The sequence below is a fragment of the Cavia porcellus genome, unplaced genomic scaffold (assembly GCF_034190915.1).
Source record: "Cavia porcellus strain 051 isolate PalLab524CR breed Dunkin Hartley unplaced genomic scaffold, mCavPor4.1 scaffold_13, whole genome shotgun sequence".
Classification (NCBI taxonomy): domain Eukaryota; kingdom Metazoa; phylum Chordata; class Mammalia; order Rodentia; family Caviidae; genus Cavia; species Cavia porcellus.
Genome location: NW_026947496.1, coordinates 60,672,407 through 60,689,575, shown reverse-complemented (window position 1 = coordinate 60,689,575; position 17,169 = coordinate 60,672,407). Strand labels below are relative to the sequence as shown.

Here is a 17,169-nt window from a genome sequence, read left to right as displayed (position 1 = left end):
AAAGTTCAAATGATGTCACTGTCTTGCTTCCGATTTATTTACTTACTAAATAAAAGCATTTTATCCTAACAAATTGAAAATTTGTTTTCTTTATTTAAAAAGTTTAGGAGATTTTTTTAAAAGGCTAGAAACTCTAGATTGATAATAGTGAAACTGAATTCCAGCAAATGTCAGAGCAGTGCTGGTGAATCTATGACAATTGTACCAGAGCAGACTGTATCACTGAGAGCTCGGAAAGTTTTGCTCTCCCTGGCCTAGGGTGTACAGGGTGCATCATCCCCAAATGAACGTTATACATATATTTTGTGTTCCCAAATGGGCATCTAATAAATGCATATCTTTATTACTACACACACTATCGCAGACTCTGGAGACATATCATGGGCAACACAGTCTCAGGAATTTTAGAATTTAGATTCTATCAGAAGAGACAATAATAAGTAAGAAAAAAAAATACAAGATCTTTCCACATTTTATTAAATCATGCTAAAAGAAATAGAGGATTTTGTTATAGAGAAGTAGAGGGTTAGAGGAAAGTGGGCAGAGGAAAGGAGATAAAATGGTAAGAACGTCTTGTTCAGTTATATACGGAGGTAGGAAAATTGTCTCTTGCACGATGGCACCTAAATTGAGAACTGAGGATTATAAGAGGTCAGTTGTGTAAAAGATCAAGAGAAAAGCATACAGAAAGAATGAGTGAAAGTTTGTGGGCTCTAGTACAAAAAATAGTTCATCACTTTGAAAAACTAAAATGAGACATAGTAATGAATTTGAGATATTTTCTAAGTGTAGTAGAAGGCATAAGCAGGAAAGTTAAATGACCTAATTTACATTTTAAAAACATGGATTGTCTTACGATAAATGGCAAAAGAAGGGTTTGAAAATGTAGAGATACCAGGCAGGAGTAAATGTTTTAGAAATGGTACAGATTGGTTTTGACCAGCACTAAGCAAAGACTTCTATTACTTGAAGAATAAGTAAGGAAAATTGGGGATTAATTACAGACTATTTAGCTAAATTTGTGACTTGTTGAATAAGCATGTGCAAACAACATAGATTTAAAGGTCTGATAGCATGTTAGTGGAAGTTCTCTGAAGATGGCACGCTGCCCTGCCCTGGTCAACATGTTGTATTAGTTATTTCAAATGGACATATACTTATCAAATTTTCCATTGACAATGAACTAGAGGAACAATCAATATGTCAGGTAAAAAAAAGATTTAAAACAATTTCAAATGTAGTGGAACAAAGGGTCACTATTACAAAGTGAACTTAATGGGAGTAAATATGATATTCTGAATTTAGAGTAATAAAATAATACGGATAGCTCTGGATTAATAGAAATTCATTAAAAATCATTATTCTACCTGACTATATGTTCAAAGTGAGTCTACAATACAAGACCAGTTCATTAAAAAAATGAACATTGGTGTCAGCCACATTAAGTGAAAATATTTCATATGGGAAGCTACAGTATTTAGTATTATCTGCAAAGGTCAAGTCACATGAATGGAATTGTGTGCATTCCTAAAAGGTCAATTTAATAGATGAATTAACATATTTGTGTTATGAAGAAGATGGCTTCAGACTAGTACTTGGAAAAGAAAATAATTATGGAACAATATATATTTTCATATATTTAAAGCCTAACCAGCATCATATAGTAAGAATTAGAAATGAAAGTGATACAGATGTGATATTATCTGATTCAATTTTAAGGAAGACGTTGGTTTATTTTTGTATTATACTTTTGCAGCCTACTCTAGGTCAGGATGCTTTATGATGAGCAGATGAACTCTTCACCATTAGAATTTTCCAAACTGAATGGGGCCATGGGTAAGGAATGCTTGTTTTACTGGTGATGTACAATAAATGAGGTGGATTCCAAATACCAGTCCTCAGGCAAACTTACCACAAAATGAGTCAGGAAACATTTCCTTGGGGGTAAACTGTTATATTAAATGATTATTCTTGAATATGAGATCCTGTCTTTCTGACGTCTTTGATAGTAAAGATTCCTGAACTTTCATTTACCAAAATAGCACCCAAGGTAGATATTTTGATTTTTAAATGTAGCTTTAAAAAATGAAAGGCTCTGTTTTTGTTGTTACTGTTAAATCGTCTTCTACTATAGAATACAAAAATCAAAGCATTATGAGATTTACTGAGTATTGATATTTTCCCCTGTTCTTAACATCCATGATTCTGGATTATCTTCTAAAATAAATCCAGAAAGACTCATTTACTGAAACCATGAGGAATAAGCACACTGGTTCTACAGCACTTAACCAGATAATACTGTTTTTTTTTGTTATCCTGAGGAGCTAAGAATATTTACAAGAGCATCTGAAGAGACATTTCCAAACAAAATAAACCTGAAATTCTTTATATACATTATTTCTCAGAAAATTCATTTCTTAACTAATAAAAATGTCACCAAACAACAATGGTTATTAGGTATGTTTCATACTGAATTCCTGGAGAAGATTTCATAAACAATGATATTCTACAGTGTTTTTACCAATAGACTTAGTACTTTTGAAATTTATGATACAGTTACATAGTTGAGATTTCACACAAGGAAATATAAAATTATATTCAAATATATAAACCTAGAAAAATATAACAGCACATTAATTAGAGGCCTCTCTACTCCAATATTTACTGTCTGTTCATACTCTTGGACTCTATATTTATTTCTACATTCTGGTTTTCTTTTCATATACTCATGAACTTTCATTGAAAAGTGGTCTTAAGAGACAGTTATTTGTTTTTTAATGTTCTAAATTAGAAATATAAAAGGTAATGATTAAAGTCTACCTTTAGTTGTTATTTTATTTTTTCATATTCTGTGTAATATGAAAGCTGTGAGCTTTATAGTCGACTACTAGGTTACTGGCAACTCCATTGCTTTTTAAAAAACATACTACTTAAAATATGTGTACCATGTACATAAATTTACATATGTATAAATTTCAATGTATGTAAGTTTATTTGTATATAAGGTACCACAGAATCAAATTACCAAATAAACTACCTAAAGAAGCAGAAAAATGTATCTTCTTACTCATTTATAGTTTATCCTACAAATATTTCCCAAATGTGAAAAACAGATGAAGGTCATATAATAAACTCTCTTTTTTTATTTAAAGAAAAAAACAACACAAAACAGAAAAAAGGGTAGAGGTAATACATAGTTTCAAAGAAAAATATTAACACTAAGAAACTACTAGTTGATGAGTTAAATATTGTCCTCTTAGAAATAGGTGTTCAAGTTACAAAATTAAAGTCTCAAAGCCGAGGGACTCCTTCGGTTTTTAAAAAAGAAATTGTTCTAAAAGCTTACTAATACAATGCCATAAAAACTCACAGAAACATTCACAGTACCACATAAATGCTACTTACAAGCAAATTGAAGTTTTGCTTCTCTGCTAACAATTGTGCCGAACGAGTTTGATGCTATGCACTGGTACGTTCCAGTATCTTGGGTTTTATTGGGATTATTGATCAACAAGCTGCCTTCAACAAGACTGTAGCGGAAATCCATTCCAATGTCAACATCTGTTCCATTTAACTTCCACCTATAGTATAAAAATGCCAGTAGATAAAGCTTTGTAATATTAATCCATGTTTGAATTGTTTAAAATATATGAAAAAACATAAATCACATGAAATATCCTTTGTAAAGTTCCTACAGCGTGGCTAAAAACAGAGAATGCTCCACCCAGCAATGGTGACATTGTAAGTGCTTATAGAAAGAGCACGTCCTTTAAAGTAAGTAACAATAATACATTTTTAACACCTGTTTCTGTGACTACTTTGCTCCTTAAAACCCTCTTTGCACAGAGTGGATTTCCCATAGCACCTGGTGCAACTTTCTTCAAACAGAGCGGCTCACTAAAGCTATTTTATCTAGGTTGCAGTTATTCTTTAAATGGGGCTATATGGGTGACATGATTCACTAGTTGCAGGTAGATTGCTGAGTATTTGATGAAACTGCAGCACAGTTGTTCTGATACTATCTTTAACGTGAGTGAAGTGACTGATTGCCAAGAAGGAGAAATCTAATGATCTAGAGCTAGTTTGGGGATCACTCTGAAGATCTCCTTAGCCACTCTCACTCAGAGCATCCCAGTAAACTGAAAGTCAGGTTATGAGGTGACTGAAGCAAAGACTGTTTTGTTGTCCTTCTGTGTATTTGTTGGGATCACCTGTGAATACTGCCATAGTAGGTAACCCAATAAACTAGTTTTAGTGGGACTCACATATTTCAATCGTGAAACTTTAGTTAAAAGATCCTCAATTTTATTTCTATATCCTCGCCATTCAAAGAGCTTATCTTAACCAAATCACCTTCCAGGAAGTCATTTGAATACTTATAAACTTTTGCATTAACAGAATTCAATGAGTATCTTCTTTCTTTATGCACAATTCCACGTAGTACTCACACTGTAGTTAATGAAAACAGCATAATTGGTAGCAATAGTAATCACATTGGGAGATCAAAAATAAAGCAATGAAGCACAAAGGAAACTGATTCAAACCAATGCATAGGCACTTTTGTTGTACATCCTTTAGAAGGGTGATCTGGTTGTATGTTCATAATTGCAAAAGGATTTAAATGAAAAAAAAATGCAGGACACTTATTTTGAAGATATTGGATAATTGATACCAGTCAGTGAAAACAAAAGTACACAGAAGTAGTCTTTTCTTTCTGCCAAGATTTTTCTCATACTTCAAACTCAGTCTTAAAAGACACAGTTTACAATGAAGTCTTCTTCCATGTGCCTAGTGGAAAGTAATCAGAGCTGTCCACATTTCTAAAGAAGTCTCTCTGCTCCTTTAAGAATTTTGCTTCCACTGTAAAAAGTTTGCCTAAGCACTTCTGCATTCTCATTTTGGTCGTCCAGAAGTAGACTCTCTCAATGTGCTCAATAAACATTGATGAATTTAATTAAATACTTTACTTCTTTCCTAGATATTTGAGCTTTGAGTATGCACAGCTCATGAACTCAACATACCATAGCAGAGCACTATATGTTTATTTGCATCTGTGTTTTTGAAATATAAAACCACAGAAGCAGGAGAGGTGGGTTAGGGAAAGCAACCAAGAAGCACAAAACAGGACACAGTTCTTTATGTGTTTGCTTATAAGAAGGTGAATATTAGAAACTGACAATGTTTTTAGGTACAACAGTCTGTGCTCTGACACAGACAAAAAAGTAATAAGCGATAAACAGAAGAGCTAGAGTTATATTTCAGCAGTGCTGCCTGCACACGAATCTCTAGAACTGACCTGCCTGCTTCAGACATTTGTTTCTAGTCAGCTGATCACGTCTTGGCCATAACTCTCAGCTCAAATGATAGTTGAACAATTTAATATGACAAATCTAAGACCTCAAAGAGGAAATTGCAAGGTAATGTGAGCTGAAAGCAGAGCATGGAATTTGGGAATGGGACCGTGTGAGTCTTTTGTAGAAGAGTGGTTGTGGAAATAATTTCCGTAGGTTTGCCTATACTACTCATCTCAACCACAGTGCTGTGCAGGAAGTCCGTTAATTTACTTTATTGCTTGCTTTTACATACGAACAGCAAAGAAAATGGGATTGCTTAGAAAATAAAGTGATTTCTGAGAAATGCAGTTGGGTCTACATTACAAAGCATGATAGGAAATTTTATTGCAGTGCAGTCAGTGTTCATTCCAATTGAATGTGGATTGCCCTGAATTGTTTATCTCATTGCATACTGAAACACTCTTGAAAAAATCACACACTTTCAATGTTTGAGCAATCTTTTAAGCACTGGTAATATAGAGGCAATGCTCATTTGGAGCAAACTAGAGATTTTCCCCAAGGGGAAAGGCAGATTGTTTTCTTATAAGCTTATTTCTGAATTTTGGGGGTCTATCACGATTAGATTCTCTCCAGAGAGCATGGTTGTGTACAACCATGCACTGATACTTTGAAGCTATGCAAGGAATGATTTTGCAGACTTTAAAGCTATCCTTGGGGTTTGCTGTAGCAAAGCCCTCTTTTCTGTTAACTGTTTGAATTTGGCACTAAGGGAAGGACAAGGCCTTTCTGATTTAGAATGTGTTCTCTGCCAACTCAGTTGAATACAAACCTCACAGCAAAACTACTCCAACCAAGTACTTCAATGTTTCTTCAGTCTGAAAAGGATGCTGAGTAAAATAAGTAATGTCATCTTTCCTTAGGGAACTTTAATACAAGTGAAGTTGGCACAAGTGAAAACTTCTTAAATTTTTCTGCATCTGGGTCAATCCTTTCAAAATTGAGGGGCAGGATACAATGGGAAAAAAAAGACTCAGTTGAAGAAATAAACACAAAGAAAAGGGGTCAATGGGGTGTCTAAGAGAAAGGTCTGATGCTGTAGATCCCTATGGAGAGCTTACTTTGGAATTTCTTCTGCTTTTTACCAGTGTAGGGAATTGTTGGTACATTTGATCTGAAGTTTTCTTCTAAGCCTTTCCTGGCAATCTTTAAAACCATAATAGGTTTCTGTTCCGGGATTTGTTTTAAATAACAAATAAAGACTATATATATATATATATATATATATATATATATATATATACCATGTTACAAAAACAATGTTAAAGGTCACAGTTTGAGGAAAAATAAAGCAGCAACTTGTCAAATTCTTCTTCAAATTTTGGTTTTATTTATAGTTAACATCTGAACTGACTTTTGGCTTTGTACTGAAATTGGGATCAGTTAACTCACTTTTATACCTAGAAGCCTTTTTGTCTTTCACTTATTTTTACTGAACAATACAATTTAAATTACTTGCTTAAGTCTCAAATTTACTGTACTATAAAAATTATTCTGGTTTGTTAGGACAGTACTAAATTTACAACTGCTGTCTTAGAATTATAAATAGGTTTTTTTCACTTTCAAGAGTTTCCTATTTTGGATAATAAATCGTGTATTTACTCTAATTCTAGGACCCACTTTAACTGAAGAGTTGCTTTATAATTTCTGGAATGCACTTCTTTTCACTATCCATATGGTAAAAGATCAGTTGTATTTGGCACTACAGAATCACCTTTGCTTTGAAATCTTCAGTGGTACCTGATTTCCTTTTCCTAAATTAGACTCTTCTGTAGGTTACTCTAGAACTTAAGACATACTCTTCCACATTTGTATCACAGTATTGCATCTAGGCAACTGCTTAGCAATCATACAAATAGAATGTGTTACAATATACAAATCTTTGAATACTTCAAGCTTTGTGGGCTACCCAGTACACTGTAGCTGTTCAAAATAGTGGTTAGGTATATTTCCTAATTGATATATTTTTCAGAGTCCAAGGCAGAGCTGCTAAGATAAAATCTTGGGTGCAGACTGCTATTTTTTTTTTTTTTGTCTTTTTCGTTTTTATCGGTACCAGGGATCGAGCTCACGACTGCCTGCTTGCAAAGCAGGTGCTTATGCCGCTGAGCTAAATTCCCAGCCCCTAGACTGCTATTTTTCACCCCAGGGAATCCTTGAGCCAACTCCAGGGATTTACAGTTTGAAAAATAGTAGTTTGATTTGTTGATGAATGGTACAGTGTTTCATAAAGTAAATATATGAAGGAAGGAATATATAAATTAAATACTAAAGGGATATCCATTATGGTGATATTACTCTCCTTGACCTTTAGGGAATATTTTTCCTTTCTGTCTACTTGAAAATTAATTGTGTTGGCTTAAATCACATTTCTCCTGTGGATTCTTTCTGATGACTCCAATTTCTTCCATACTATATATATATATATATATATATATATATATATATATATATATATTTCTTTATCATTAAATTTGAATAGATGCTAAAGAATACTTACAAACATTGTAAGTTATAAAGAATTATGAGAAAATGATGATTTGTGCTTGAGAAAAGAAATAATACCAATATTTTATGGTTGAAGTTCCCTACATCAATTAACTTTCTCAATGGTTAGTGTCTGGATTTGCTTTATGTCTGGATTCACCCTCAAAACCTCATGCAGTCATGGTGGCAGGTTTCTAGAGTCTGTGATCAATGCTGGCATTGTGAGTGTGACTGCTACACCCATCCTCGGGTGGAGAGACTGCACACAATATGAGGGACAGAAAGAGTCTTTTCTCATGCCCCTCTCTTTTGCTCTTGTGCTTTTACTGTTTTCCACAGCCCTGAACTGTTGCCCTCTGACATGTGCCACTCTGCCTTGGAGCCAGCTGAGTATGCACTGAAACTTTCACAAACTGTAAGCTAAATAAAACTTTCCTCCTTTAACTTTTGATGTCAGGCATTTTGTCTCAATGAGAGAAAAGTAACCAAGACAGTTAGTTATAATCTTCAGTTTTGGTTTGTTCACTTGTGTTACAGTTAAGGTGGCTGTCAATATGATTGCCATCCAGGGGTTTAGTAAAGCACATTTCTGCGTGTGTCTGGGTACATCATGTTGGCACGGTATGTGACTCGTCTCTTGTTCATTCCTCTCTGGCACAGTCCCCTTGCTTTGCTTCCTGGATATCATGAAATGAACATCTTTGCTCTACCATACCTTTCTACACAATGCTTCTCACTTGGACCAGCCAACCATGGACTGAACTCAATAAAGCCATGAGTCAAATTAAACCTCACCATTGGGTTATGTGTACTATCTCAGTGACAGGAAAGATGACTAATATAATTTCCATATTTTAAAATGATTTGATCACAAATGTAAACATCCCATGAAAGATCTCAGAACATGATGGTACAAAACATATTGTTGTTGAATAATTGGGTTAAGGGTAGTTGGAAAACAGCAGGCCCAAGAAAATCACCCTATTCTTCATTAAGTTCCAAATAATTAGAAGATAAATTTGCACGTGAAAGATGTCCTCCCTATAGTAGAAGGAAACTACCATACTTTTTATCATGAACAAGAAACTTAAACAGAAATATTCTGTGCAGGCGTTGTTAAATATTTTCTTTTGGTCTCCTACATAATTCAGTTATCTTCTCACAATTCATTACATGTATTCAGTAATTATATCTTTTGGTCTTCTTTTGCCAGTGAAGATTACCATGTCACATAAAACTGGTATTAAATAAATTTGTGTGCTTATTTTTCCTGTTGACCTGTTTTATGTTAGTTTAATTTTCAGGACCTGCTGAAAACATCAGGAATGCAGAGGTGAAGTTCTCTATACCTTAAGCAACCATTCCATCTGAATGGCTATTGAACCTTATAAACATGGAACGATATGCCACGCTTTCAGATGTGACATGCCCTGTTTCTTTAAAATTGTTTTACATGCAGCTATAATTCTCTCATTTTCACTACTGCACGTGGGTATACTTTGCATGAATGCAACAGGTTATGTTTATTCCCAAATATATTATGAGACTATACTCACTGGACCATAGGATATGTGTACCTTTAACTTTTCTAGAGAATGTTTCTACTATTTCAGGAACTTTTACCAGTTTACATTTTTATCAGCAATGTTCAAGGAGTCTGTCACCAACATGTCAGCCCTACAACTTTTTATCAGTCCACTAAGTATGAAACAGTGTGTCCTTTTGTAATTAGTTGCATATTTCTATTCACTAATGAGATTGACAAATTTTTTATATGTTTACTGCTTACTTGGACTTCATTTTTATAGGCCTGCTCAAGTATTTTGCTAATATTTCCAGTACTTATTTTCTATGTTTTAATTTGTTGGAATTCTTTAAAAATTCTATCTATTAATGACAAATTCATTAGAGTATCTTCCCCAATCTGAAGTTGGTCATTTTGCTTATTTTGGGATATTCTGCTGAAAAGAAATTCTCAATATTAATGAAGCGAAATATTTTCTATTATGAGCCTTATTTTCTTTAATCTTAGAAATCTTTTCCACATTCAAAGTCATAATTTGTATGCCCATTTTATTTTAAAAGTATTTTAAGTGACCTATTTAGATCTTATATTCCCTCAAAACTAGTTTTTGTGTATATGTAATCTTCTTAACTATATGGATAATCCCTTGTCTAGGATATCTCTTTTCAATGTATTTCTAAAATTGCCATCAATTTTAACATCTCTACCTTTTATTTTTACAGGATGGTACTGTTTAGTACAATCAATCTTTTTGAGGAATTACTGATATTAGCACTTTAGTTACTTAGAATTTGTTCTTATAACTTGAATCTTCTCTCTAGGAGCATTTTTATGCTGCCTCAGGGTGTGTCTTTTAAGATTTCATTTAGCAAAGTGCAGGAATTAAATTTATTAAGTTTATCTGCCTGAAGACATCCTTATTTGTTCTCCTTTCTTTAATTTCTGACATAAAATCTGTACATATTTAGGAGTGCAGTGTGACAGCTTGATACAAGCATATGACACACAGTTGTCACATGCATATAGCACACTAAAGGCAATTAACATTTCTTTGTGTTGGGAACAGTTAAACTCTTTTCCAGTTGTTTTAAAACATATGACAAGTCATTTTCAATTGCAGTCTTCCTAGTGTTCGATAGAATACTAAAACTTACTCCCCCTAGCCCATGCATTTTGGGACTTGTTATCCAAGCCCTCATTATCTCCTCTTCCCTCTTCTCTATATATAATCTACATTAACTACTACATTACTCTCTACCTCTCTGAGAGCAACCTTTCAGTTTCCACATACAAGTAAAAACATGCAGCACTTGTCTTTCACTGCTTGACTTTCACCTAACATTATGTCTCCCATTTCTACCAACATTGCAAAAATGACAGGATTTCATTCTTTTTCACAGGTATCTAATGTTTCACTGTATGTTGACCACATTTGTCTTTATTCTTTCATTTGTTGGTGGACACGTCCACTGATTCCATATCTTGGCTACTGTGAGTGATACTAAAGCAAACAAGTACCTTTTTAATGCACTGATTTTCTTTGGGAGCTATCTTCAGCAGTGGAGTAGCTATATCATATGAAGATCTATTTTTAGTTTTTTGAGGATACTACATACAATTATTCATAATGGCTATACTAATTCAAATTCCTACCAACAGCATGTAAGTGTTGAGTTTGATCCCTGGTACCATTAAAAAAAAAAAGCATGAAGTGTTCCCTTTCCTTTTCATCCTCACAAGCCTTCATAATTTTTTTTTTCTCTTTTGAATAACAGTCATTCTTTGTTCTCTTTTTCTGTCATCTATAAATTTGACAGTTAAATTGTCTTGGTATATTGAAGAATCTATATTCTGCCTCTTTTTGTTGTTGTTGTTGTTGCTATTGAGAAAGCCACTGACAGTTTAATTGTCGTCTCTTTGCAGAATACCGGTAATAAAACTCTGGCTACTTCTATGATCATTTTTTGAGTCAGAGTCCTGCTGCTTTGCTCTTCTAGATAAGCCTTCATTTTCATTTGTACTGCTTGGTGTCTATCACACTTTGTAAATCGGTGGGCCTCAAGGTTCTGTCAGTGTGGAAACATTCTGAGTCTTCTTTTGTGTATTGTTCTTGCTTTTCCTCCCTTACCTTTTCCTCCGGAACAGATGATATCAGTTTCTGTCTCTGGCTTCATCTGTTTCAAGGCTCTTTGTCTACTGTTCTGTTTCTCTTATCTTTTCTGCTTGGATGATTTTCTTAGGCTTGTCTTAAAGTTTATTAATTCTCTCTCTCTCCCCCCCCCCGCCTTTTTTTCTCTCTCCCTCTTTCTCTCTCTCTCTTGTATCAGGACTCAAACTCAGGACTTTGCACTTTCCAGGCAGGTGCTGTGTCACTGAGCTACATCCCCAGTTCTTATATCTCATTTTCTATGAAAAACACTCATACTCAAGGTTTGAAATGAGTAATTTCTGGTGCTTGACAGTACTTTTGGAAAGCAAACTTATTTCTTGTCCATGTTTATTGTTCTGGGGAGTCTCTTCAGGTTAGAGCCTCCCATTAGTTGAGTCCAGGCTCTGTCTTATGACTGTGGTACTCATGAAGTCATTTACTTCATTAAGTTCAAAACTGCCTTTCATGTACAGTTTAATTCACTAGGTTCCAAACCTATTTACTCTTAGGATTTCTAAGTATTACTTACTTTCTTAACATTTTACTGATTCACTTTAAAATGGCACTTTTAACTAAAAATATAGTATGAAAGATTGTTAAGGTGGTCAAAAAGAGGGTCAGTCAGAATGCTTAATTCCTAGTACTACCAGAGACAGAAGTGAGATTCTTACCTTTTCATAAAATCAGCATCTTCTCAGGAGTCTCAGGATATCCTAAAATGCCTTTTAAGAAATTCTTTATGTAATCAGTACCTTGTAACACTTTCTGATTTTAATAATACAAACTATATTCATGGAATCACATACTTTTAAATCAACAAACCTGATGTGAGGTTTTGGGTTTCCTTTGACTTCACAATTAAGCTTCACTTTTTTATCCTCAGAATCCAAAGGGAACATTACATGATTTGGTTCTTGAATAAAAATTGGGCCATGCAGTGTGTAGTCATCTGAAACAAAAAGAGAAAACGTCCAGAATGAAGAACGTATTCCAAATAGGATCCGTAAGCAAAATACAATCATGAAAATAAAAAATAATAGTGATGTGCAAAAGAGTCAGCTTCAACTACGGGAAGAAATCTCCCACCGAAGAGTAATTTCATGTGGTCTATTAAAAAGTGAAGAGAAAGGCTTTCCCTATGTCATACTAATCACTTATGTTCTCATAACTTCCAAAGCAGACTGTCTGGCGTCTCCCCTCTTTCCTCTACCTCTTGTTGTTCTAGCTGCCTTGGACACACCCTTTGCTTTATTCATATTGTGTGCCTCCTACACCCTTTTGTGCTGCTGTCATTTTGAAAGACTGTGCAATGTCATAAAGTTAACGTTTTTGTACTTTATAATGAAAGACTATAGTTGGAAACAAGCAACGATGATTTAAAAAAAAAGTAATGAAAAATAGCTCTACATTGTTTATATATGCTTTGTTTGAATCTTGAATGTCCCCCAAAAGACTCATATGTTCAGAGGTGTGGCTTTCAGAAGGTGGGATGCAGTTCTTATCAGAGGACTGATCTACTGATGAGTAATAGTAAACTGTGTCATTAGGAGGTTGACATGGTGAGAGGAGGCAGGCTCTGGTGGTGTGACATAGAAGGGTACGTTTCTCTCTCCCTAGTTCCTCCTTTTGCCCTCTGCTTCCTGGTGACCTTGGGATGAGCAGCTTTCCTTCACCTGGCCCTTTTACCATGTTGTTTCTGCCTCAGACAAGCCAAACATGGGCTGTAACCAAACTAAAACCCTCCTCCTTTGAGCTGTGGGCGTTGGGTATTTTGTCCCATAAAAAATCTCCCCCACCACAAACACTTATATAAGGCTTCCTTAAAATATCTATGTAGGAAATGAAATACAACCTACAATCTGATGTTCAAATTATCAGCTTTGATGATTTGACTTCACAGATGATGTGCTTGGAGGATGCAGCAAAGGCAGATATCTGTGCATTTCTAAATTCTTTCTCTCAATAAGAGAAACCAGATGCATGAAACTTATTTTGTCCTTGAATCGTCACAAAGTTTAAAGACTGCAGTAATCTGCAAGCTGTACACGAGTACCACTACAGAGTCAATATGCTTCTAGAATATACACATACATATTCAAAAATGGATCTTGCTATACTTGCAAGTGATTTTTGTTCTTCAAGTTTTTTTCCCTAGAATTTTTTTCAGGTCTTTACCTTTTCCATTAGTCATGTAGTTTTTAAATGCTATCTCCTCACAGACACTTGTCTTTTTCCACCAAGTGTGTTTGAGTCTTTGTTTTCCCTTCTTTGGATTATAAGCTCCTTGAAAGCATTATAGTAATCATACCCACATTTATATCCCCCATGATGTCAAGTACAGAGATATCGCTATACAGGTTCATAAATATTTTTTTCTATTCAAAGCATTTTTCCCACATTTAATTGTATTCAATTAGTTTATATGGCATTGTCTTATAAGTTAGAGACAGAAGTACCAGTGGCTAAAATGTGAAGTGTTAAGGGTTATCACCCTGCACCATCTCCTAGACATGAGTACTTTGAAAGGTATGAATTTCAACTACAATCCTGGAAAACCTTTATAATCAACCTTTTCTTGATAGGTGAAAAGGTCAGAATGAAACCATTTAGCTGGATAAGGACAGAGGAAAATAATGTTGTTTTGGACCTAGGTAAAGTCTGGCATTTCTTTGGCGACTTTAACTCAGACTGTAAGAAGCAGAAACAAACTTCATTTTAAGGTTTGATAAAAGAAAAATTAAAGAGACAAGATGACTAGTATGAGTATTTTTGTAGAGAAGAAGGGACAGCCCATGATTTTGGTTTGAAAACAAGCAGATTCATAAATACCATGAACTGCAATTTAATGCCTTAGGTCAACTACTAACGTCAGGACCTCTGGAAAACAACTTAATGTCACTAGTTCTCAGTTTTCCCATCAATAAAATAACAGGACTTGACTAGGTTAGCCAATCTACATTGGTTAAAAGTGTGAAATCTGTGTGAGAACTCTCCTACAATACACATGTACATGGACATGAAATGTACATTCAATAATGTCATGAGTTACAACACCACTACCCTCTCTTCTGAGTCCTTGTGTGAAAATTGCAAGTCAATAAGAGACTTCAACAAAAAAATAGTATTTATCTAAGAAGCTAAAATAAGAGGACAGGAAAAAAAATATGAGCATACATTTTTTAAGTGTTTGTGGTTTAAAACCAGATATTTAAGAATTCAGATATTTATATTTCATGTTCTCAATGATTACACATGTATTTTCAAAACAAATTTAGATTACTGATCAAGGGTTAGTTCATTCCACCTGTCAAGTATTAAGTAAGTTTTGGCACCTCTAGTTAAATGAAAAATGTCCTTCATCATAATCTCTAATGTAGGCCAGGATATAGCTCAGCAGCACGAGGGCCTGCCTGGCAAGTGCAAAGTCCTGAGTTTGACTGCAAATACCAACAAATAAATAAATAAATACATAAATAAATAAAAAATCAAACAAAACAAAACAAAAAGATCTCTAATATAACAGCAAGTTCAGTGGATTTTTCTCTAACAAAAAATTATGGTATTTCTATTGTTGTTCCCAATTCCAGAATTATGTATGTGTGTGTGTGTAATATCAATCATCTCAATTCATTGATGTGCCTTGATTTGAATTTCATACAGAAATATAGTCTATTACTAGTAATTCCAACTAAGAATAAAACATAATAATGATTGCCCAGGATACAGCTGAGGCGCTGTGAATTAGCATCTGTACTATTTCTCAGAGTAGCCATGCCATATTTAAATAACAAAAAGGATATTTTTTCCTGTGTATTTTATAACAAGAATTGATAATAATGATGCTTTGCATTTACTATAAATAGCACATTCCATCTAATTTTTTTCTTGGTTAACCAAGCTTAGTGCCTGGAAATTATCATTATACAGGGAATGATACTTCGGTTCTCATCTAAGAAAATCCACAGTCTTTCATGAATGACCTATTTGATTTGACAGAGATGGAGAGGGAGATTTTGGAAAATTTACCTATTCAGGTGTAGAAAACAGGTTATACTAGCTTTTAAATATTTAAATTAGGCTTAGTAATATTTTTAACAAAATTAAAAAAAAATGTTGTTACCCTTCACCAAAACAATGATATTGCTGCCTCAGAAATGTAATAAAGTTGGTCCTAGAAGGCATAGTTTTTAAGTTTGCTCTAGGTATTCAAGCTGTGAAGTTGATTTTCATGTGTGTTGAAGACTCACCCCCAAACCTGCATATTTGCCATCGTCAAAGACCAGTAGTCAAAGCTCATCCTCAGCTTTATCAAGTTATCTATTCTATGCAATTAGAAGAATACTATGCTCTTCATTCCAAAGAGGTAAAGAAACATTTTAGCAAATGAAGAAGGTTTAATACTCTGATATGTTCCGAAGTTAGACTGTAGACAACCTGCATTATCATCATTTCACGCTCACTTTTCAAACCCCAGGCAGACTCACTGTGCTAGAAGAATCTGGTATCCATGAATTTGCTGATTAATCTCACTCTCAGGATGATTCTTTCACACACTAAAGTTTAAAAACTAAAAATACAGACCTTTCTGTCCTTAGTTCTCCATTTTCCCAAACAGAACATTAGCTTTAGATATAGCCCTTAACTTCTTTTGTTAAGGAAAGTATAAAAATCTTTGCTTAATAACAGAGAAGTAATTTAGCACATGTCTAGACCTAGTTGAGAGGGAAGCATCCAAGAACAGAAAACTATAAATCTGACACACATAGAGAAAATGGAAGGTCTGTGGCTATGTCTGATTTTCCTTAAACTCACTCAGGGTTGCAGCTGAATGTGAACATTTCCCTGGCTGCACTGAAGTGACAAGGAGCAGGGACCTCAGGGAGACCCTAATTATTCACTGACCTATAGATACTATTTACCCTCACCTAATATACACAGCTTTCCTGCTGTAACCACTCTCCTGTATTTATAAGTAATGAATCATGAATTTCTTGTTATTTAAGTGACAGGACATCAGGCCTAATATTTTTATTGTTGGGTCCCCAACAAGGAGAAATGTTACCCCTGAGTCTTACCTGCCATGAAGAAGTCAGGAGAATAGACTCACATTAAAATTCATGATCTTTTAAGGGGAGAGGGAAACAGGAATTTTTCGCCTTTTGATAAGTCACAAGTATGGTTAAGAGAAAGAACAAGGGAGAAATCAGAGTGAAGACAGCCCAAATAGAGTATTAGATATTCCAGAATATTGGTGTAAGGCCCAGATGGTGAGATACAGTGTAGAGGCCATTATTGATACACAATGATTCCCTCCATTCTTTCCCTCTTGGCCACTATTTGCCAGTGGGTGGTGCAAATCACTTGTACCACAATGCCCATGCTTCCAAACGATCCATGCTATAGATATCCTCCCGGATTCATTTCTGAGTTAACCACCTCTTTGAAATGAGAAAGGAGAAGATCCTTTTGGAGAAAAGCCGATTGTTTTTGCTTCAACAAAAGTGGGGAACATTTGAGTTTTCCAAAAAAAAAAAAAAAATGTTTCAGAACCAGAAATTTATTTAAGTTGAAGGTCAAGGTACAATATCATGGATATTAAACCTTTTCTCCTTCTGTTAATCAAATATTGAAAATTATTACAATATACTGCTGCCATC

The 17,169-nt window shown here is 34.5% G+C and overlaps 1 protein-coding gene across 9 annotated transcripts in view; it reads right to left on the bottom strand.

The window, feature by feature from the left end:
* Window positions 1-17,169, bottom strand: part of LOC100734733 (contactin-4) — a 901,708-nt gene that overhangs the window by 323,790 nt on the left and 560,749 nt on the right. For all 9 annotated transcript variants that reach the window (XM_063260279.1, XM_063260278.1, XM_063260276.1 and 6 more), the window contains 2 exons: window positions 12,335-12,461; window positions 3,406-3,581 (listed from right to left, as the gene is read on the bottom strand). In XM_063260279.1, the coding sequence (XP_063116349.1) occupies window positions 3,406-3,581; window positions 12,335-12,461 (303 nt within the window). The remainder of the gene's footprint in view (window positions 1-3,405; window positions 3,582-12,334; window positions 12,462-17,169) is intronic.